The 22,741-nt window shown below is 37.0% G+C and overlaps 3 protein-coding genes across 7 annotated transcripts; 1 reads left to right on the top strand and 2 right to left on the bottom strand.

The window, feature by feature from the left end:
- Nucleotides 1–609: 609 nt before the first annotated feature.
- Nucleotides 610–6,491, top strand: LOC107867351. The gene is made up of 6 exons (XM_016713530.2): nt 610–818; nt 1,319–1,511; nt 2,543–2,629; nt 3,077–3,463; nt 4,638–4,773; nt 5,340–6,491. Exons 1-6 carry the CDS (start codon nt 748–750, stop codon nt 6,221–6,223), a joined length of 1,758 nt encoding a protein of 585 aa, XP_016569016.1. The 5' UTR covers nt 610–747; the 3' UTR covers nt 6,224–6,491.
- A 284-nt stretch (nt 6,492–6,775) lies between these two features.
- On the bottom strand, nt 6,776–13,145 carry LOC107867350 (protein NETWORKED 2A). 2 transcript variants are annotated; one of them, XM_016713528.2, is made up of 5 exons: nt 12,533–13,145; nt 9,124–11,721; nt 8,728–9,006; nt 8,179–8,631; nt 6,776–8,105 (listed from the first exon to the last, which is right to left on the bottom strand). In XM_016713528.2, exons 1-5 carry the CDS (start codon nt 12,624–12,626, stop codon nt 6,922–6,924), a joined length of 4,608 nt encoding a protein of 1,535 aa, XP_016569014.1. In that variant the 5' UTR covers nt 12,627–13,145; the 3' UTR covers nt 6,776–6,921. The 2 variants fall into 2 exon arrangements, with proteins under 2 accessions (XP_016569014.1, XP_016569015.1); XM_016713529.2 differs by having other exon boundaries at nt 6,914–8,096.
- A 1,229-nt stretch (nt 13,146–14,374) lies between these two features.
- LOC107867349 lies at nt 14,375–22,557 on the bottom strand. 4 transcript variants are annotated; one of them, XM_047411027.1, is made up of 4 exons: nt 22,441–22,557; nt 22,268–22,316; nt 20,556–21,122; nt 14,375–15,146 (listed from the first exon to the last, which is right to left on the bottom strand). In XM_047411027.1, the coding sequence occupies exons 3-4, from the start codon at nt 21,016–21,018 to the stop codon at nt 15,097–15,099; spliced, it is 513 nt and encodes a 170-aa protein (XP_047266983.1). In that variant the 5' UTR covers nt 21,019–21,122; nt 22,268–22,316; nt 22,441–22,557; the 3' UTR covers nt 14,375–15,096. The 4 variants fall into 4 exon arrangements, with proteins under 4 accessions (XP_047266983.1, XP_047266984.1, XP_047266985.1 ...); XM_047411028.1 differs by having other exon boundaries at nt 22,268–22,443; XM_047411029.1 differs by lacking the exon at nt 22,441–22,557 and having other exon boundaries at nt 21,760–22,409.
- Between the last annotated feature and the right edge of the window lie 184 nt (nt 22,558–22,741).

Here is a 22,741-nt window from a genome sequence, read left to right as displayed (position 1 = left end):
ACATGTCATTCAACTTAGAAATATTACATATTTATTTCATTTATTAAAAATATGCACATTCATGTCATTATTATTATAAATAATGTCATCCATTTATGCCACTACTTTTAAAAAATAATTCATTTTTATTATTCTATTAAATGGTATTTTTAGAGTCGTAAATGACTACAAAAATGAACGAAAAATTCAATAAATATTTCTATGTCAAATAATTTCAAAACCACATTTTAATTACGTTTGTTTCCCCATTATTTTTATATTAAATAACAATTTATTAATGAAATACAAATAATTTAATTTTTTTATACTAAATATTAATATCCAATAATTTTTTACACTAGAATACGCCATTGCAATATATAATTATTTAAAATACTACGTCATTTAATCGCGCATCGCACGGATACGTAGGTGAACAACTAATAATGAACCTGTAATTATTAAGCATGTAATTCACCAAATCAAATTATTAATTCTTTTTTTTTTTAATTTGGTAAAACAACTCTCAATTCTTTTGTCAAGTAAAATAGGCATTTTCATTATTTGCAAAAGAAAAAAAAAAGATTTCACTCCATAAATAAATGTTGATTGTGGGAAGTTGAAAATCTAACAGTTTGACTTTGACTGGGTTCTCTGTGTGACCCGTTATTGCTGCCACCTGCTCCGTTTTGCTCAAAATACTCCCATCCCATTGGGGTTTCTCTTTTTTACTCTCTTCTAAAACCCCTTTTAAAAATTGTAGAGAAAATGATGGAGAAAAGGAAGTTCAAGAAAAGGGTGTTTGTTAGTGAACATGACATGTCCACTCTCTTACAAAGGTATCATCTTTTTATGTTTTCAAAATTCTTTTTGCTTTCTTTTTTTTTACTTTTTTTCTTCTTCAAGTTTTGCTTTTACTGTTGTATCTATGTATATATGTTTTTTTTTTTTTTTACATATACTTGTGTGTATGTATATATGCATATATGTTTTCATGTGTTTCTATTGTTTGCTTTGTTGTTGTACTATCTTTATTCTTGTAGTTCTTGATTTTGATGTTTATCATCATATGTTGTTTATTGTTTATTTATTGTGTTACGGTTATCGCATTATTTTGCTGTTGTTACTTGTTACTTTCTTGTAGGTTTTGCATTTCTTCTCTTGTTAGTTGTTATGTTTCCTTCACTGTTTTCTTTTTTTTCTTTTGGTACATAGCCTCTCTACCTCCACGAGGTAGTCCTTCCCTAGACCCCCACTTGTGAGACTTCACCTGGTATGTTGTTATTGCTGTATTATTGTTTGCTGAATAATATGCATATTTGTGAAATGGGGTTTGAAGGTACACAGCAATGACAATGTTGACACTGTTGCAAGAGGTGGCACAAGTTAAAGAATCGAAAATCGATTGGAATGAATTGGTGAAGAAGACTACTACTGGGATTACCAATGCTAGAGAGTACCAGATGGTGTGGCGCCATTTGGCTTATCGCCAAGTATTGCTTGATAAAGTGGATGATGATGCTCAACCTCTGGTTAGCCCAACTGTCAAAAATATGTTCTTTACTACCTCTATGACTGTTTGGGGGGTGGGGGTGGGGGTGGGGGGGGTTGTATGGGAAGGACTTTCTGTATGATGACTATTCCAACGTGGATATACATGCTTTTGAGGAACTACAGGGTATTTAATCGGATTATTGCAGTTTTTATTTTCTTTTTTGATTCAGCAGACCCCCAATCAGTCCGGGGTCGAGGTGTAGTTTGGTACACTCCGCCTTCTAACTCCCACCCTGTTGGTCAAAAATGTGGTTTCCCTGCTCTTTCTCCCTCAGTGAATCCATATGAAATTTGACAAGTTTGGAAAAGTTAATACATGTTACATTGAACCTTGAAATTTATCTAATGGTGTAGGTTTCTTTTGTCCCCTTTTAAGTTTATGATGTGTGAAGGTGCTCCTTGAGCTTGTATGTTGTTCAATTTTGAGAGAAGATGATGAGAGGAGTTTAGATTTGAGAAAAGTATTTTCGCCCTGCTTAGTATTTCTCCCTTTTCTCTAGTGTTGGCTTCTATATTCGGTATACTGTCAAATGCTTGTTCTTCTTGTATATTTGTTAGTGGTGCATGGAAGGCATGCTCTTTTTTCGTCGTTTGTTTCCCTTCTCAAAGTTGGGAGTTAAATTCTGGGAATCATTTGATTTTGTGGATAAATTGGGGGCAACTTTGTGCATATATTGCCTAAGCTTGGGATAATAAATCTGTGAGGCTGTAAGCAGCGTCATTTGTACGAACCTGAAATGTATTTCTTCTTATTAATTTAGTTTTGTCTACTCAATAAGTGGCAGAAGAAATAATATAGCATCAAATCTTGTGTTTACTGTGATCTGTGTTAAAAGGCATTAAGTTGACATATATTCCCAACTACTACATCGTGCTAAGTGCTAACTGATCTGGTGGTTGATTTCCGTTATCTGTTGGTCGCTGTGGTGAATGATCCACCTTAAATTTTCTGAACTTACATTGGGAATTTGTTTATATTCTGATTTCATGTTTCTTTTTCGGATGCCAGGATGATGATAGTGATCTAGAATCTGATTTGGAAGCTTTTCCTCCGGTTAGCAATGAGACTTCATTAGAGGCTGCAGCCTGTGTGAAGGTAAGCACAAGAATGGTTATCTCCTTCCATATTTCTGAATTGTTTTTAAAGTGGCTTCATTTTAAGGTTTTTGGGTCGACCTAAGAGCTGAACAGCTTTAACTTGTGATAAATTAATCATTTGAAGTCTGCATCATACTATGCTTCTAGGTGAAGGTTTACCCTATTTCTCGCATGATGACTGCTAAAGTTCTTAAATCAATGAACTCTGGTGGCTTTACATTCACATATCAAGAGTCTCAAATTTGTCCTTTTATATATATGATGAAATACATAAATGGGTTTAAGAACCCTGGAATTTAATTCCTTCCTTAGCACTGTAGCGCTCGCTTTTATTTGAGTATGCTAGAATGCCACCCTCCACCCTTAAGTGCATACTCCTACAGGTTGACATGTATGCTTCTCTCATTTTTCATACGTTCAGTTTGTGTTGCTTTGGGCTTGACAGGTATTAGTTGCTTCTCGGGCTCCATGTGATACAAATATGTCAGATGGAAATACAATTGAGGTTCCATTGACTATAAGCATGCCCAATAGGCAAACATCTGGAACTGCTGCAGAAAATTCACTCCATGGTATTTCAGCATATGGGACAAAACTTACAGTCCCGGTTACTGTGCAAATGCAGCCACTTCCTTCTGTCACAGCTGCTGAGGGTTTGGACACCAGTGGACCAGGTACAGCCAGCTATAATTCTCGTCGAAGACGAAAACCTTGGTCTGCAGCTGAAGATAGGGAGCTCATTGCTGCAGTACAAAAGTGTGGTGAAGGGAACTGGGCAAGTATATTGAAAGAGGACTTTAAGGGTGACAGAACAGCTTCACAACTTTATCAGGTTTATTTTTATATGCTTAATAATATATATATCGGTATAGATGGCTCTAGCACTGACTTTGTGCTGCATATATAACATGTTACCATTCTCAATTTCTTTTTATATATATATATATATATATATATTCTCCAAGCATATTTACACTGATTAAGCAAACCCTTTTGATGAAGGGGAGCCTTGGAGTAACTGGTAAAGTTACTGCCACGTGACCAGGAGGTCGCGGGTTCAAGCCTTGGAAGCAGCCTCCGGCAGAAATGCAAGGTAAGGCTGCGTACAATACACCCTTGTGGTGGGGCCCTTCCCCTGACACCGCGGATAGCAGTAGCTTTAGTGCACCGGGCTGCCCTTTGAAGCAGACTCTTTTGATCTTGTCCTTAACGGGAGTCAGTAAAAGTATGCGCTCTTCTGCATTGCTTGGGAACTTTTCCTTACTCATTTGCTTCGTTTGATGAAAGTAGTTTTGATAGAGGACACATTCAGTCTCTTATTATATAGATAAATCCTCAGCATGGAGTTAAACAAACAATAATCTTTGGGTTACATGCAGTTTCTATTTACTTTGTGGATCTCATCCAAATAATTATGCCTTCTTAAGTGCATCAAATTGTAATGACCAGAAAAGATATTGTCCAGTTTAGCTACCAATTAATCTGTGTTTGAACAGTAGCTGTTTTTCATTATTGCCTTCCTCGTCGGTAGCAATGAATTTCCTCAAGTAAGTGAAGAAGATATAATGAAGGAGAGCTTTGGAGTAACTGGTAAAGTTGCTTCCATGTGACCGGGAGGTCACGGGTTTAAGCCTTGGAAATGGCCTCCGGAAGAAATGCAAGGTAAGACTGCGTACAATACACCCTTGTGTTGGGGCCCTTCCCCTGACACCGCGCACAGCGGTAGCTTAGTGCACCAGGCTGCCCTTTTTTATGTGAAGAAGATATAATCTGGAATGATTCTATTGACTATTTTGGTTTAAATATAAACTGTAATGGAGCTAAGTATTATTGTGAAGGGGTTTAGATGCTGGAAGATGAATGAGATCGCTAAGTAATTAGCATGAATTAGACTTTAAGCATGCAGTTAACAGAACTTGTAAAAATATTTGTCTGTTGTAAGATCTTGTACCAGTATCTGCAATATAAATCTACTTTCAAAGATAATGGAATATATCTTGGTGCAGAGGTGGTCAATTATTAAAAAGCGGAACATGGCCGGAAATGCCTCACAACTGTCGGAGGCTCAGCTTGCGGCTCGTCATGCAATGTCCGTGGCTTTTGGGGATAATTTAAGAGCAGCTTGTCCAACCAGCACTAATGGTAATTCAGTTAACTCTGTGTCATCCATACTGTCAATATAATATGTCTGCTTACACACTACTGTGAGAGGATGGAAAAAGAAGCAATCAGGCAATACTGCCTAGATTGAGGTTTTTAAAGGGCGCAAGTGTGTCATATGATAAGTTGAATGTCTTGTGTCAATACATTGTTTAAAATTTAATTGTGATGTTAAACTAAAATATAAAATCCTTTGATATGCTGATAGGTTGTGCTATGCAAAACCAAGGACTAGGTCTTTGCATGTGTATCGGTGTCCACTGTATTTGGTCTATTGAGTTTATTTATTTCCGTTTCCAAGAAATATTGGACAATCAATGTAACCATTCTTTAAAAGAAAAAGGATTGGACAATCCAATTAGTAATGTCTGCATGCCAAATACCTTCAGAAACAACAGTTCTTTGCTAAGTTGAGATTTAGTATTTAAAAATTTGAGTAGCAAATTCTATTTTCCAGCATTTTGCCAAGATTCTAATTATGTCTTTCCTAGTTCTTTCATACATTCATGAAAGCTTTAATTTTAACCTAGGTTGTGGTATTGTTTCAGTTGGGCCAAATTCAAGTGGTGGACCTAGTAACTCTTCCCATTTTGCTGCTGCTGATATTGCATCAGGTGGTCCACAATCTAAGCATCGGCAAGATTTAGTACCTTCAAAACCTATAGTCCCAAAAAATCCATTAGCAGAGCCTGCTATTAACCCAGATCCAATGGCCAAAGCTGCTGCTATGGCTGCAAGCTCCCCCATTGCTGTCCATTCAAGTGCTGCTGCCTCGCTGCAAAAGGCTGCACAATCTAAAAAAGGCATCCATATCATGCCTGGAGGAACTCCTGCAGTCAAATCATCAGTGCCAAGTAGCTTTAGTGGTTTGCCTAGTAATGTACATTTCATTCGAACTGGCCTGGTGTCCCGTCCCGCAGGCCTCTCTAATGCCTCACAGTCTGGAACCCAGCAATTGCAGGCTCTAAGATCTGCATCACCTGCAGTTCAGCCTAGACCAGCGACTGTGCCATCCAGAACCAATACTGCATCTGTGGTTCCCAGTGCCCCTACATCTTCTCCAGCAACCGCCGTGCTCGGAGTAAAATCTAAAGCCGCAGTTATGCAAGAAAATCAAACTGCTGTTCTGTCTAATGCAAGGAGTGAGAAAGCTGGAGTTATTCGAGCTGCTTCATTGGCGAATACACCACAACAGCAGGTCCAAAAAGGTCCAACTTTTGGTTCAGGCAACCGGTTGACAGTGAAGGTTGAAGGTCAAGAACTTGGAGGAGAGAGTAAAGCTTCAAGAATTTGGATCCAAGAAAAACTAATCCCAAGTCAAGAGTCTCCCAGCAATAAGAATGAGAACGCTAAAACAGAATTGGCAGCTGAAAACACTAGTGGTCAAGGTCCAGCACCTGTGACATGTAAGGTGGTGTTCAAAGATAGTTGAGGAAGGGGATTTAGGTGAGACACATTTGGCAACTGAGGATGGGGGAGAGCAAAATAGAGTTTACTGGCTGGACCAGCTCTGTATGTAATTTCTAATTCATCCCAGCTATTTTGTTGACTTTTATCCTCAACTTTGTAAATGTTTTCTCCAAAAGTCTTGTCTATAATTAGGTGACTTTTCAAAATTCTTTCATGTGTTCCGTTGACAAGGATTGAATATTTCCAGATGTTTCTAGTAAGTAATAGTATCTTTTATGTGTTTGCTGAGATACTTGATTAGACTCGATATGTTTAGTGTTTCCAAAACGCTGTGCTAAAAGTTCAGAAAACCGAGATTGGATCAGGAAAACTGCTGTGTCACATTTCACCTCAATTTAACGAAGATGAGAACAAGGGTACCTTATGTATTCAAATTACTTGAAGTACGGTTATTCAATATGTGAAACCAGTTCTTAAAGAAAGAGTTGTGTAGTTTGCAGAAATTGGGGAGTTTGAAAAAACAAGAAAGAAAGAAGGAACGTGGTAATGCTTTAAAGCATGAGAAGATCTGGTATTCTACTCCACAAAGGCAACACGCCTTTTCTCCTTCAATAAATTTCCAACTATTATGATTTGATAACAAGTAAGCTAAAAGGAAAGAGGGAAAAAAGAGACATCTATCTGCCTACTGCTGTTACAAAGGCATCTATCTTGGTGCTGTTATAAATCACTGTACTGTTTTTGCAATGCTGGATTCACACAGGAAAATAATGACGGCCTCTGCCTCTTCAACTTCACTCCAAACAAGAAGGACCTCAGGGGAATTTTGGATCGAGGCCTTGTTGGTTGGTTTTTCAGCCCGAGTTCTTCGTCCAGGTTTGACAGTGTACTCTGGATCTCATCTTGGAGTTTCCGGATACATTCAATGCCTACTTCGAGTTCACCTGCTAATTTATTGTTCTCCTGCTTCATGTTTAAAATCTCACCTTGAAACTTTGCTGCTTGATAGGCATTCAGCACTGGATCATTCTCCTTAGACCTTGAACTTGACAATCTTGTTATCACATCGAGAATATTAGATAGAGATGATAGCCTGTTCTGTAAGTCATCTTTCAGAACCGAATTATGGTCCAACCACAATGTCAACTCAGTATGTATCTCTCTTAAATGCCTATAAATTGGACGGATGCCTGATAGTAGCAACTGTGGTTGACCTGAATCTCCAGAATCTTGCTTGCGCTCTTCCTTCACTTTTTTTATTTCATCTTGTAAATCCTGAACTGAAGTTTGAAACTTTTGTAGCTGATGAAATGAGGTACTAAATCTGAGCCACAACTCTATGTTTTCCTCCAGCAAATCATCAATGTCCATCCGTACTTTATCTTCAACAGTGGTGAAGGAATGTGTTTCATCGACATCACTAACTTTGACATCTCTGCCATCCTCCCCAATATCTGAGATCCTTGTGTCTTCGGGTGCAGTTGCTTCCTGTCTCATTTCAGCATCTTGAAAGGTTGCTTCCAGTGGCATTTCATTGGAGTTTGGTGTTTCAACGTCTTTTGACTGAAGCGAGTTCAATCTATGCTGTAAGGATAGAATCTGTGCATCCTTCAAGGCATTAGCATTCTTTAGAACTTTCATCTGCACAACATATTGGAAGTGGCTCGCTCTCCTTTTCTTCTCCGCATCATTGAGCTTCATCTTCACACCCTTGAAATTTCTAAGAACTGATGTGTACTCCTCGAGTAGTATCTTCTCTCTGTCATCATCCAGGCTGCTTAAGAACAGCTCTCTCCAGTTTGGCTGGTCATCCTCTGTTCCAGATTCATGTTCTTCCGTGTAGAGCCCATTGTTAACTGTCCTAAACACTTGCCTCCTTGAATCTTCACCATTTCCTACAGCAACTGCCATTAGCTTAATTAATTTACAAGTTGACAAAGAGCGATGGTGTCCTCTTAAAGCTTAAGAGTAGAGTACCTTGATTAGGGAGCTCATCCTTGTGCAAGTCATCTCTCTTATTATCACTTAGGACAGATGGAAGATTATCTAAAATACTTTCCCATTCCTCTAGCTCACTATCTGGAATGGGGCTTGGAATATCTTTCACTTGGACACTTGCGGAATGTGTTTCAGGTTGGTTATGCCAATTGGACTGTTGAAAGTTGCGATCTGTGTGTGCTTGGACTAAATTGTGGGAGAATTCATCGTTTTGCTCCTCTGACTTTATTTTATTCTTGAAATCCATCTTTCTTGGAAGATCGTCTGATCGATTGCTGTCATTCAATTTGGAGAAGTTTCCTGTGGCAGATCCAACCGCTATATTGAGATGATGATCATTACCTACCTTCTCTCTGCCTTCATTGTTTATAGTCATTGAGATCCCTGAGCTGCTACCGGGTTCTGATATATCTTCATGTGGGGCCTCCTTCACTGTGTAGTTCGTAAAGTCAGAAATGTTAAAAAGTTTCTTTAAATTTGGGAGAAATTAGACAATTACCAGTAATACATGTAATATCTAAGCTTTACCTTTTAGCTCCTTCATTCTCTCTTCTCTGATAGCTGAGGAATCATCTGAAATACGTGTGTTTTCACTTTCATGAATTACCTTCTCCATCTTGACGTTGGAAGCATCCCTTACAGAAACATTTTCTGGGAGATCATACCGGTAATTTGGATGGTTGGATTTCCGAAAATTTTCTTCTATACCTTCCGGGGCAATGTGCAAACGACCACTCTTCTCTGCCATAGCTTTTGTGCCAGCGTGCTCTTCCTTTCTCATATCTCTTCTGATGGCAGATTCATTGTCTGAAACATGTAGATAACTTTTATCAGACCTCATTGCCATCAAATTTCGTAATAGAAAATTTTGGGAACAATACATTATATAATTCTAGTGTTCAGTTCTGTAAAACTTTTCTTTACCTTCAATACTGTGCAAATCATCGCTCCTGTCTGCAGCATCTTTTGTCCTGGCTTGCTCTTCCTTCCTCACATATCTTTCTGTGGCCAAGTCATCATTTGATGTATGAAAGCTTTCACTTTCATCAGATCCTCTTTTCATATTTACATCTGGAGAATCCCTTGGTGGAGCTTCCAGTAAAAAGTCATTCAGGTGATTCTGATGGTTGGTTTTGTAAAGCTTTTCTTCTTGATCTTCGACAGAACCAGGGAAAGCGTCCCTTCTGTCTGCAAGATCATTTGGACCCCTTTGTTCGACATTTTTCTTAGTAGGTGAGCCATGATCTGCAACATGCACTTCTTGACCCTTGTCAAACCCTTTTTCTAATTTAACGTCTTCCACATCATTCACATGACCAATTTTGGTTGAGTCGTGGTCATTCTCAAGGTCGGATATGGAAAGCTTTCCGGCTTCACCTTTGAAGGGAATGAGGTTATCACAGACATCTTGCTTCTTTGCTTCCTCTCCCATTCTGATATCCGTTGAGATCATTGCATCATAATCAGGAAATCTAATGCATTCACTTTCTTTGGTATCCTTTTTCTGATTGACAGGATCAGAACCTGGAAAATCACTTCTGTTTGCACTATCATTTGTCCCACTTAGCTCGACTTCTCCATCAATTCTTTTGGTGGATGAACCATGATCTATAACACGCCCGTGGTTTTTATCAAACCCTTTTTCTATCCCAACATCTGCTGCATCTCTCACAGTATTTTTGATAAAATTGTCTGGGTCATTCTGAAGATCAGCATTTGGAAACTTTTCTTCTTTACCTGTGGTAGTTGTGGTGGTCACCATCATCTCTTTGTCTGTGAACCCTGATCCATCTCGAGTATCATTGCTGAAGTGGCTTTTGATAAGGTTTTGCTGGTCAACTTCAAGACAACGTTCCTGTTCTTGCGAGACTTCTGTCTTCAGATCTTCCTTACTAACACCTTTGGAGACACCCAGAACATCTACTTCAGGAATGACTGCTTCACGAGCCTGAAATTGCTTTGCCTTATCGACACCAGAAACGCCCTGGTTAGCTTCTAAAGCACCACCCTTCCTTCCATCTCTAGTATTTTTGTTCGACTGGTCAACTTCAAGACAAACCTGTGGTTGTTGCAAGACTTCTCTCTTCTGACCTTCCTTACTACTTACACCTCCGGAGATACCTAGAACATTTTCTTCAGGTAACGCTTGAAACTGCTTTGCCTTATCAGCTCCTGAAAAGTCGATTGTTTTATTGGATGGCAAAGTATCTTTGACGTCTTCATCTTCCCTCTTGTTGTGCAATTTTTCTTCAATACTCCAACTGGCTTCAGTAAGATGAGGTTGCTGGTGCTTGACTTCGAGTTTGATGCTTTCATTGAAATTCTGAGCTCTGAGAATTTCTTCCTCCAGTTGTTTTATTCTCTTGCTCATGCTCTCTGAATCTTCAACCAAAGTCCCCTTCTCCTCTTCCGCTTTAATCAGATGTGAATGAAGTTCACTTGTCTCCGCTCTTAATCTATTTACGTAAGCATTCTGGGAAGAGAGAGCGCTTTCCAACTTTATGACTTTATCAACAAGTTCATCAACCTTCTCTGCTAGATCAGACATGGAAGTGGCAGAATTATCTTCCAGCTCCTTATGCACTTTCTCTGGATTATGCTTCTCTCTTTCAGGAGTTTCCACTTGTCGATTCAGCAACTTCAATTCCGAATCTGGATTGGAAGACTTGTTTACTTCAGACAGGACTTGTGGATGTGGCAGTTTACTGACAAACTTTCCCTTTAGAGTCTCAAATTTTCCAAGGACCTCTAAAATCTTTTGATGCTCAGCTATGACATCTTCCACTGATTGCTTCTGTTTTTCCTGCAACAGAGCTAAGGTCTCTTGGCATGAGTTCAGAGCTGTGGCAGTCATCAATGACCGAGCTTCATCATCCTCGATCATTGTGCCAATGCCAAACTCATCTTGCAAGCTGCTGACTTTTGATTGCATCTCAGTGACCCTTTCTTCGATTTTCCTATACCTTGCTAGCCCATTTTCATATGAGCTCTTGATGAACTCTTTCTCAGTCTGAAGTGCCAAAATATCCTTCTGAAGCTTATCGATCTCCTGGAGCGCCTCGGATTTTTTCAAACCTGATCTTGGACGAGCAGCAGCAGTTGCATCATCAACATCGAATTTCATTAGTCCCTTCTTTGACATCAACCTTGATGGTTTGGCATTTCGTTTGGCAAAAGAAGGAACTTTTGGGAAACTTAACTTTGGCGCAACTGGTGAGCTTTTGGAAGGCTCATTTGATTCCTTAGGAGGTCCTAATGCTTCAAGAAACTGTTCTCCATCTTCATCTTCCATCGCGAGTTGAACTCTCTCTGGGTAAACAGTTGCAATGGTTCGGTTAGCAGTCTGAAGATCTTTGGATAAATGATCAAATCTCTCTGCCAAAGCTCTATAACTCCGGAAAAAATCTTCCACGAAGTTCAAGAGCTCAGGCCTCCTCCTGTAATACATCTCTGCCCGGCTTGCAAAGGATTCCCCATCCTCGTCTATGATTTTGAGTACATATTCAACCTTCTCCTCCATATCTGCGAATAACAGGTAAAATAGTCAGCTCTTTATTTTCACTTTGTTTCTCTCTCTTTTGTTTCATGTAAAGCATCATACACTTTGGCGTTCTTTTTCTGATAATCGAGAAATCCTCAAGGGCTAATGAATGACAACACGGTTTGAAACTCAGTGGATAATGGTCCGCGCCTCTACTTTAGGATTTATAAGAAAACAGAAGACAAATAGTATGATAAGCTAAATGATGCCTTAGCTGAGAAAGTTCAACTCAAGACCTTCTCCAACTCTACATTAACAAGTAACTATTTCCACCAAACAACAACAACAAGAAACTCAGTGTAATCCCATAGGTGAGGTCTGGGGAGGGTAAAGTGTAAGCGGACCTTACCCTTTCCTTCATGAGAAGGAAGAGCGGTTGTTTCTGATAGACCCTCAAAGAACGATAAAAAGAGGCAGAAGCAACTGACAGAAACAAGAAGAAGAAAATAAGACAACTGTTTACACCAAACATCATGTGATATCCCGGTAAATAACCTACTATAACAAGTTAAATTACACTGACGAAGTAAACATTCTTTACACTGTCGTTGTATATGATTTAAATCCTTTGTCAATACCTCAATCAGGAAAGCAGCTATAGCAATTCTATTGTTCTTCCTACATGGCTCATTGGAACTACAAAACATTTGCATGATACCTATACAGTTTTTAAAAAAAAAACACTAGTACTAGTTCATCATTCTGTTATTTTCTTGATAAGACAACCTGTTCATAAATTTAGACAAGATTGCATCATAGCAAGACATAGATAGATACTAATAAAGAACTGACCTTGGAGGTTTTGATCCAGCCATTTTGACTGTTTTGTTCTAATATGGCTAGCCCACCACCAAGAATATGCATTTCTTGCTGCTCTGTGTAACATTTCTCTTCTCCTTTTTTTCTTCACTATAAAACTACTTGTTTTTCTTCATTGCACATTAAGTTGTGATAATAACAACATTGTTTTTCATCATCTAGCAGAACAAATGAGATCCATCATATAAAAAAAAAGAAATTGCATAATCATAGGAAAAAAAATTCAGGAGAATGTGCATGATGCTGATCAAAGATGTATAAGGAACATACTAGGTCAAAGAAAGGTGGTGGATCTTTAGAAATAAGCACAAGTGTAGGAGCCCCATTAACTAACTAACCAATTTGCAATTCAAGAAAATAAATAAATAAAATAAAATAATTTTAAAAAAACTCTGGATCTGCCAGCTTGTTTAACATTATGGTTTGCATGTCCTTCCCTCTTCTTCATTTTATTATTGTTCTTGTTTTTAAGGTGAGGTGGTGTAATGGTTTGACTTTCTCCTTTTTGTTATTCTTGTTTGCCACCATTACTACAACCCCTTTGATTTCCTTTTAATTAAAGGGAAAAGATTGATGTAGGGTGGAGGATTCTAATTTACTATTTATAGATTTGGATATGATTTCTTCTTTTGGGAAAAAAAGATCGATTTCTTAATTTTTGAAAATAAAATTCACATAATTAGAGATAAAAAGTATATACTATAAGTTATAACTTATCATAATTCAAGTAGTTAAAAAGTATGAAAAAATTGTAGAATGCTAAGAAAATTATATTTGCTTATCCTGTTGCCATTCCCTTTTTACTATAGCTCAAAAGGCAGGATCTTTTCTTTCTGTTGAATATTACTATTTGTTGCTTCATTTGCTGTCATTTTTCTTCTTGCAATCCAAAAAACTTTCGACCGCGAGGATCTATCCAAAACATTCTCTCTATCCCACATACTCCCCACATAAAAGTATGGGTGAGATATGCGTGCAACCTATCTTTTTCGGACTCCACTTGTGGGATTACAATGAATCTGTTATTGTATTTGAGATCTTTATTTGGAGTTTCCTCCATTCTTTTACTCTTTAGAAATCTCTTTCCTTTTGAGTATTAGTTGCAAGTAGCTGCTCCATCTTGTTCCTTCATTTCTCTTATTTCCTTAATAATAGCAAGAACCAGATGGTTTTAGATTGTCTGTAACATGACTTTCATAAGAAGATGCTGAGAAAGATACTAAACATCATGGGTAATAAATCTAGTATATCAAAGTATAATTCCAAAAAATCAAGACAATCTTGGATTAAGATCATCCCATACATGATTTCAGACAAGCAAAGATCACATATATATTTAAAAAGATGTGTTGTTGGTGGACAAAGTTACGGGGTACCTCTGATTATAGAAAGCAACAGGTACCACATGAAATTAGTCGAGATGCAAGCAACACTACGCGTATAAAAAAAATGAGCATGACATACTTGAGTTCAAAATAATCAAATACTATCCCAAGCTTTTTAACAAAGAAGACATAAGTTGGTTTCTACCAACTCTTGGCTAAACTACTCAAAAACTGTTCATTGTTAGAGAAAATATAAGGTTACTTGTACACATTTTGCTCTCAAGTCCATGTTCATTTAGCTTCTCAACATATTGGCTTGAATCATTTCCATCTTACACCTTCAAACCAATCAATGCATATAACATTCACAGTAGCAACAGAAGCATTGGACACAGCAGGGAAGAAAAATATCACAATTAAACAGCGGGAGCATATTATTGCAACTAATGCTATCAGAGGTTTACAACTATTTGCAGTACTTCAAACGACATATTTACAACTAGATGACATATTTATATATTCAGAGATATTTACAGTGCTTCAAGCGACATATTTACAGCGCTTCAAGCGATATATTTACAACTAGATGAACATTCAGACTGACGTATTTACAAATAGATGAACATATTTACAGATTCACAGGTATTTATAGTACTTCAAAGGGCAGCTCGGTGCACTAAAGCTCCCGCTATGAGTAGGGTCGGGGGAAGAGCCGAACTACAACTAGATGAACATTCAAGCGACGTATTTACAACTACAGGAACCTATTTACATATTCACAGATATTTACATCAAAGAATGATGAAAGCATAACATGTGGTCATGCCTTCCCCTTTTTGATCCTCTTAAGAATTGTGTTCTCCAGCATGCATTTCTTTCCTTCTCCTTTCAGTCACTTTGCATTGAAAATTTACACCAATGTTCAAGAAGGATGAAAGTAGAGGTCACATCTTCGGATCCAATTCTGGAGATCAGATATTCAAGAAACATATGATTCGCGAAGTACCCAAGGAAGGTTCCTTTTTTTTTTTTTTCGTTTATGTGGCTTTTGTATTTTTCTTTTTCCTTTTTCTTATGTTTTTACAGAGTTCATATCTAAGCTTTTACTAATAAATAACTAACAACACAGCTCAAGTTTGATCCACTGCAACAAAGAATCAGGAGGAGCAGCAGAAAACAAGTTTCGATCAGCATCGTAGGCGTTGCTGAATTTCAGTGATTACTCAGAGATGCCACCCAGTGCTCCATGTACTTCTTATTCTCTGCAAGTAAAATGCAAAATCAAGAAGACTAAATCATACAAAGTACAAAGCTGAAAACTGTGTCGAAAAGGGAAAGCTGAAGATAATTTACTCTTCATAGATCTCCCTTTTTCGTCCTTTGATCTAATTCAATGCATTATTGATAACTTTATGTTCAATCAGATACAACAAACAACAACAACATATCCAGTGTGATCGCACAAGTGGAGTCCGGGGAGGGTAGGGTGTATGCAGGGTCTCAGACCTTACCCCTACCTTGTGAGAGGTAGAGAGGCTGTTTCCGACTTTTATGTTCAATCAGATGGGGGAAAAAAAGTTAAAAGGAAAAGTTCTAAAGAACAATGTTGTAGAAAAAATTAGGACTCTTTGACAACAGCAAATTTAATGCAAATCTATGCACCAACTACCAATAACAAAAGACATGGTGCTAAATTCTTCTCAACTGATCAAGTGATGTAGGGCAAGAACAAGATCCTAATTATATAGAACATGGAAGCAAGAAGAGTTCAGGGGCGAAAAATTTATCACGTAGAGAGACGCTCCTCGAAATAACAAGGGAAAAGGCTCCATTTCTAATGCTGGTTGGTCACGTATACTCGCTTCTTTTTATTATTACAAGTTACCATTACCACCTCTCGGAAAGGAAAAAAAAGGGGAAGAGACAAAACTTCAACCTAGTTTCAGAGGATTATGAAACCCTATAAGCAACAAGATGACCATTTAATAAACAATCTCGAACAGAAGTAACCTCATTAAGTCACCACCACCTTACTGCAAATTTATAACTTTTTTATCAAGCTTATAAGTCTCCTTTAAGCGTGATTCAAAACTGGAGAAAATAAATAAAGCACAACTAGCAAAACAAGAACCATTTCAATTTCAAAAGCCTTTCCAGCTAAACCGATTACTCAGACAAGTAACACAATAAGGCAACTAAAACATTCGTCAAATTAGTTGCTTTAGAAGAAGAAGCTTTTGTATCATCATCCGTACTCTATTAATACAGGTTTTGGAATTTGTTAATTCCTCCGATCAATGATTGGAATTCCAGCCTCATGACTCTGCTACTCTCTTAGGCTTGCCATACTCTCTTGTTAATTGCACAACTACTACTAGTTACTATACCTCAACCAAAATCTCGTGTTACTTATGTCAAAAAGAGTAATGATATATATTTTCATCATCCACTTAATTATAATGAGCGTAAGTGGGAAAGGACATTTTAATGAATAGATCCTATGCGAGTTGGGTGTGCTGCAAAAGCAGCACGTCTGTATGAACATCAATACATATGTTCCTCTTAGAATAACCTAATGGCCTTACTTGCCAGCAATAAATGATTAACCCGGTAGAAGCCCTTTATAAGGTATTTATGTGGAATTAACTCTACAGTTATTAATTTAATTAGTATAATGCAAAGATGAATAACTTCTACGTTACAAAGTGTCAAGAAATGGACTTGGGCCTAACTCAACCTCAAAAGCTAACTCAAGAGATTAGGATTACCCAACTCCATATAAGCAAACCACTAGTCCATTCTCCAACCAATGTGGGACTTTTACCCACTCTAACACCTCCCCTCATGCCTAGGCCCAACTGACACTGGCGCGTGGACCGGGAGCCCAAAACGGGGATGGACCTGGCTCTGATACCATGTCAAGAAATGGACCTTGGGTCTAACTCAACCTCAAAAGCTAGCTCAAAAGATGAGGATTACCCAACTCCATATAAGCAAACCACTAGTCCATTCCCCAACCAATGTGGGACTTTTACCCACTCTTAACACAAAGGAGATGTGAATACATCTAAACATCCGTTCTAATAGAATTAAGTAACATGTGAAGTAATGGTTCTTTAATACCATTAAATATAACTCTTGCAACTCCAATTTCAAATACTATATAAAGGGCGTCTTTTGGAGAAGATTGGGTTGGGCAACCTCCAAACTTCCAGCCACGAGTGCACATGTTTGGAAGTAGCTGTGGAACCTTGGGGAGCGACTGGCTAGAAGGATTTGCACCGGAGTCGGGCCGAAATCACTTTCAAGGCAGTGGCTTGCCACGACACAGTGTTTGTGACAACTCTTTTACTATTATTAATTCAGTTCCAATATCAATATTGTAGTACTTTTCCCAACAATTTGAAAGTGATTTTCTTACATACAATATTGATAAATGGCTATTTCTTTGAACAAAACTTTTCCTGATTTGTCAAAGCTAGAGCCATTGGACGAAAATAACTTTAAACGTTGGTCACAAAAACTTCTGATTTTTTTCGAACAATTAGAAGTTGATTATGTTTTGTTTAATGAACCTCCAACTAATGGTTCTAACATTACTACTAGATCTAACACTGTTGTGGTTGATGTCATTGCTAAAAAGAAATTTGAAAAGGATAACAAAACAGTTAGAGGACATTTGTTGAATCATATGACTAATCATTTGTTTGATTTATTTGTTACCTATAAATCTGCTAAAGAAATATGGGACAGTTTAAAAAAGAAATATGGTGCCGATGATGCAGGAAAGAAAAAATATGTGGTCGGACAATGGATTAAATTCCAAATGGTTGACAATAAATCAATCATGGAACAAGTCCACGAATATGAAAATTTAACTACTGATGTTCTCAATGAGGGCATGAAGATTTGTGAGATTCTTCAGGTTAATGTTCTGCTTGAAAAATTTTCACTATACTGGAGTGATTACAGAAATCAATTGAAACATAAGAAAAAAAATTTAACTCTCCAAGAACTTATAAGTTACATGAGAACAGAGGAGGCAAACCGTCTCAAAGACAAGATGGTAGCTTTATCTCTTAATTCTTCTAAAGCTAACCTTGTGGAATCTTCTGGTACTATTACAAAAGACAGGTAAGAAGGAAAACAAAAGAATGTTCAGAATAAGGAACAAGTGAAAAAGAAAAATAATTTCAACAAGCCAGAGAGTCAAATTAAAAAATCAAAAGGACCTTGTTTTGTTTGCGGAAAACTTTGCCACAGGGCTGTCTAGTGTTATCTAAGAAAAGGACAAAAGTCAAAACAGGGAGGACAAGGTGATGCCCAAGCTCATCTTACAGAGGGTGATGAAGTGATTGCTGCAATAATCGTCGAGGCAAATTTGGTAGCTAACAAAACTGATTGGGTGTTGGACACAGGCGCTTCAAGACATTCTGCGCTAACAAAGAATTATTCCATGACTTTGAGGAATCCACCAATGACGAGTGCGTCTACATAGGTAATTCCACTACTGCTGGAGTTATGGGACAAGAGGATAAAGTATGCAAATTGAGAACGTCCTTATATGGACTTAAGCAGGCACCTAAGCAGTGGATCAGACTGTGTGATTATATGTTTATATGTGGATGACATGTTAATCTTTGGCCGTAATGTGAATGTTGTAAATGAGACTAAGAAATTTTTATTTTCTAAATTTGAAATGAAAGACCTTGGAGAAGCTGATGTGATTTTAGGAATAAAAATCAAAAGAAATGTTAATGGTTTCTCTTTGTGTCAGTCTCATTATATTGAAAAAATGTTGAAAAGGTTTAATTGTTTTGATGTAGTTTCAGTGAGAACTCCTTATGATCCTAGAATACACATGAAAAAGAATAAAGATTTCAGTGTTTCTCAAACTGAATATGCTAAAATAATTGGGAGTGTAATGTTTCTCATGAACTATACTCGGCCTAATATAGCTTATGTTGTTAGTAGATTGAGTAGATATACTCATAATTCTAGTAATGAGCATTGGTATGCTCTTCATCGCTTGTTAAGGTACTTGAGAGGTACTATGAATTGGTGTTTGCATTTTAATAAATTTCCTATTGTTTTAAAAGGTTTTTGTAATGCAAACTGGGTGACTGACAATGATGAAGTTAGCTCTACCAGTGGCTATGTGTTTACTTTGGGTGCAGGTGTTATTTCATGGAAGTCTTCAAAGCAGACTTGTATAGCACATTCTACCATGGAATCTGAATTCATTACTCTCGAGTTGGCAGGGCAAGAAGCTGAGTGGCTGAGAAATCTTTTGACAGATGTTCCTTTATGAGGAAGACAAATGTCACCAGTCTCTTTACATTGTGACTCACAGGCGGCAATTGGGATTGCTAAAAATAGTGTATACAATGGTAAAAAGAGACATATTCGCATCAGACATGGTGCAGTTAAACAATTGTTGAAACATGGTGTTATTTCCTCGGAATATGTAAGATCTGAAAGAAATTTGGCGGATCCTATAACCAAAGGTTTGACAAGAAAAATGGTTCTTGAATCGTCGAGGAGATGGGGCTAAAGCCCATGGATTGAGGTAATACGGTGGATACCTATTTGGGGTCAAACGAAGCCATATAGACCTTCAATAAACAGTACATATCATATCCCTAGGGCGCGAGGTAGTGTATTATAAGGTTGAGCTTATTTTTTTTATTAATGATCCATAGCCTTAAGGTGGTCTATGAGATAGACTTGATGGATCACCTACGTGAGTTTAAAAGGTTGGTCACCTTTTTATGAAAGACTTGGATTATCTTTCTAGAACACTCATGAGACCCAAGGTTTGTGTGCATGACCATAAACGCACTTTGTAGTATCGCGGAGGTTGCTTAAAATCAAGGATATGGTATGTGTTGTGGAGGTGTCAACTTATGTCCATCTAGTTCAAGAATACTACACTTTTTGGATATTTGTTGTTGCCTCATATCACTACGTGTCAATTCAAATCGAAAGATATTAACACTTAAGTACGTGTTCCTTCCTTTTGCCCAGAATTTATTCTTATTCTTTATCTTTGCATTAGTGGGGGACTGTGGAATTAACTCTACAGTTATTAATTTAATTAGTGTAATGCAAAGATAGAATAACTTCTACGTTACAAAGTAGATGTGAATACATCTAAACATCCGTTCTAATAGAATTAAGAAACATGTGAAGTAATGGTTCTTTAATACTATTAAATATATCTCTTGCAACTCCACTTGCAAATACTATATAAAGGGTGTCTTGGAGAAGATAAAAACACACCACATAAAGAAAGAAACAATCTTCCTCCTTTCCTCTTCCACTTGAATTGTTTTGGGCAATTGGTTTGGGCAACCTCCAAACTTCCAGCCACGAGTGCACGTGTTTGGAATTAGCTGTGGAACCTTGGGGAGCGACCGGCTAGAAGGATTTTCACCGGAGTCGGGCTGAAATCGCTTTCAAGGCAGTGGCTTGCCACGACAGTGTTTGTGACAACTCTTTTGCTATTATTAATTCAGTTTCAATATCAATATTGCAGTACTTTTCCCAACAATTTAATACTAAGGTGATTGATAATCTTTGGAAGTCATTGGTCAAGTTTACTCAATAGATACAAACAATATTTGAAATCATATTCAAACAACAAGAACATAACAGCAAAAGATTCTTACCAGTAGCATATATATCCTTCAAATTTCCCATGGCTTGCAGCAGCTTGTCTTGTGCATTTTCCTCCACATTTATACAGCCATAGCCATAGCAAGGAACAATCACAGCAAAGCTATCATCCAAATCATCATCACTATTGAATCCAGGACCATGAGGCTCCAACCATCCGACTGACCAATCTGAATCCTCAGACTCAGACCCCGAAACACATCCACCATCTGATGGCACAATAACAATATCATATTCCCTGTCAATCTTTCGTTCCTCACGACTCTGCCATTTTCTCTTACCCCTTCTTGACGAGGAAGCCATGTTCCTCCTGCGGTCTAGAGGAAACTTCAAAGTATCCGTTTCCCACAAAACCGAATCAGGTAATGGATTTAAAGAAGAGCCATTGGAAATTTTGGGTTCTTGATGCTTTCCACTCCAAAGCAACCACGACAAGGGGGTAAATGCCATGGCCATATCTTCTTATATCCGGGAATTTTTCCAATATGCACCGGCAACAAATTCAGACAATGTATCAAGATTCTGGAACCTCAATAAAAAACCAAATAACTGATTTGCTCCTGTTCCAAGAAAGGTAAGAAAATGAACACAATGAAAATGATGGCAAACAAACATCAAGAAAGGCATGTTATGATCAAGAAAAGGGATGGAAAAATAGATTCTTCATAATTATTATTAATAACACAATCCAGAAACCTTGAATTTCAATTTCATATGTATAATAAAGCCATGGAACCCCAAAGAAAGAGGGATCTTCTTCCATTGAATCTAGCCTATAATGTTGTCATTATTCAAGTAGGTGAAACATAAACAACTTTTCTAATATATATTTTAAAAAATATGCAACATAATTCAATTTCTTCCCATGTTCTTCTCCTTTTTGTCTCCCACATTTATATTAAGCAATCAACACAAACAAAGCATGTCCAAGTTCAAACTTGACCCAAAGGCATAAAAATTGACAGCCAATCAAACCCCCCACAAAAATAGATCACCAAAGGAAATAACAACTAACATTTGACCATGAAAAACAGCTGAACTTAGCTAAATTATAGCAAATAAAGATAAAAATTCCAATAAAATCAGCTCTAGAAACCCCATAAGAAAAATTACATCTTTATCCAATTACCACCTCATAAATAAACAGAAAAATAAAATCTTTTTAAAATTAATAACAAAAACAAAAAAGCTACTAACTTTATGAGATTTCCAGCTTGGGTTTCTCATAAAGAACCTTTAAGACTTTCCTTCTTCATCAAACTTGGAACATTTTTATAAAAGATTCAATCATAGAAAATCAAGAAAACCCCGTAAAAAGTAAACACAAATCGAAACAAACACTTTTAAGACAATGTATAATAAAAAATATACTCACCTAACAAACTCAAAAAAAAAAAAAGAAAAAAAAAATTGTGCAAACTCACAATTTACACCGAGAACTCAAATGGAAACAAACACTTTAAACCAAAATGTATAATCATATACTCAACTTGGAAACTCACAAAAAAAAAAAAAAGTGCAAACTTACAATTTTACTTCAAGAACTCAAAACCCAACTTCTTCATTTTTTTTTCTTTAAGCTGAAAAAATATAATTTTAAAAAATTGTGCAAACTTGCAATTTAGTTCAAGAACTCAAAACCCAACTTCTTCATTTTTTTTCTTTAAACTGAAAAAATATAATTAAAAAAAATGTGCAAACTTACAATTTACATCAAGAACTGAAAACCCCACATCTTTTTTTTCCTGTTTAATCTGAAAAAAAAAAAATATTAGAGGAACGAGCAAGAGATTTCGTAAGGCAATTTTTTTAAAAAAAAATAATACAACCACCGAACATGGAACATTGATTTTAGAAACAACTATATTAACAGCTTACTATAAAAACATAAGAGCTGAGGAGAGATTTTATCCTCTACTTTGAGTTTCACGTGAAGGTGGTGGACTCGGAATATAGGATCGTGGGTGTTTGAAAAGTTCGAATATTTATAATGACGTTCAAAGCTTTAAACTTTAAATTCTTATATTTTGATCATGAATAAGGTTTTTGAAATATAATTTATGTATTTGGAAACTAAGTAAAACGTATTATAGTCATTATGATTAATAATTTGAAATATTTTAAAGATATATCAAAATATTTTAGTGGAAGAAAAATTTGATTGACTCTCAAAATTTCA

This window comes from Capsicum annuum, chromosome 4, assembly GCF_002878395.1.
Source record: "Capsicum annuum cultivar UCD-10X-F1 chromosome 4, UCD10Xv1.1, whole genome shotgun sequence".
NCBI lineage: Eukaryota > Viridiplantae > Streptophyta > Magnoliopsida > Solanales > Solanaceae > Capsicum > Capsicum annuum.
Note: the sequence above shows the minus strand (reverse complement) of the source record. Positions and strands in the feature narration are given on the sequence as shown.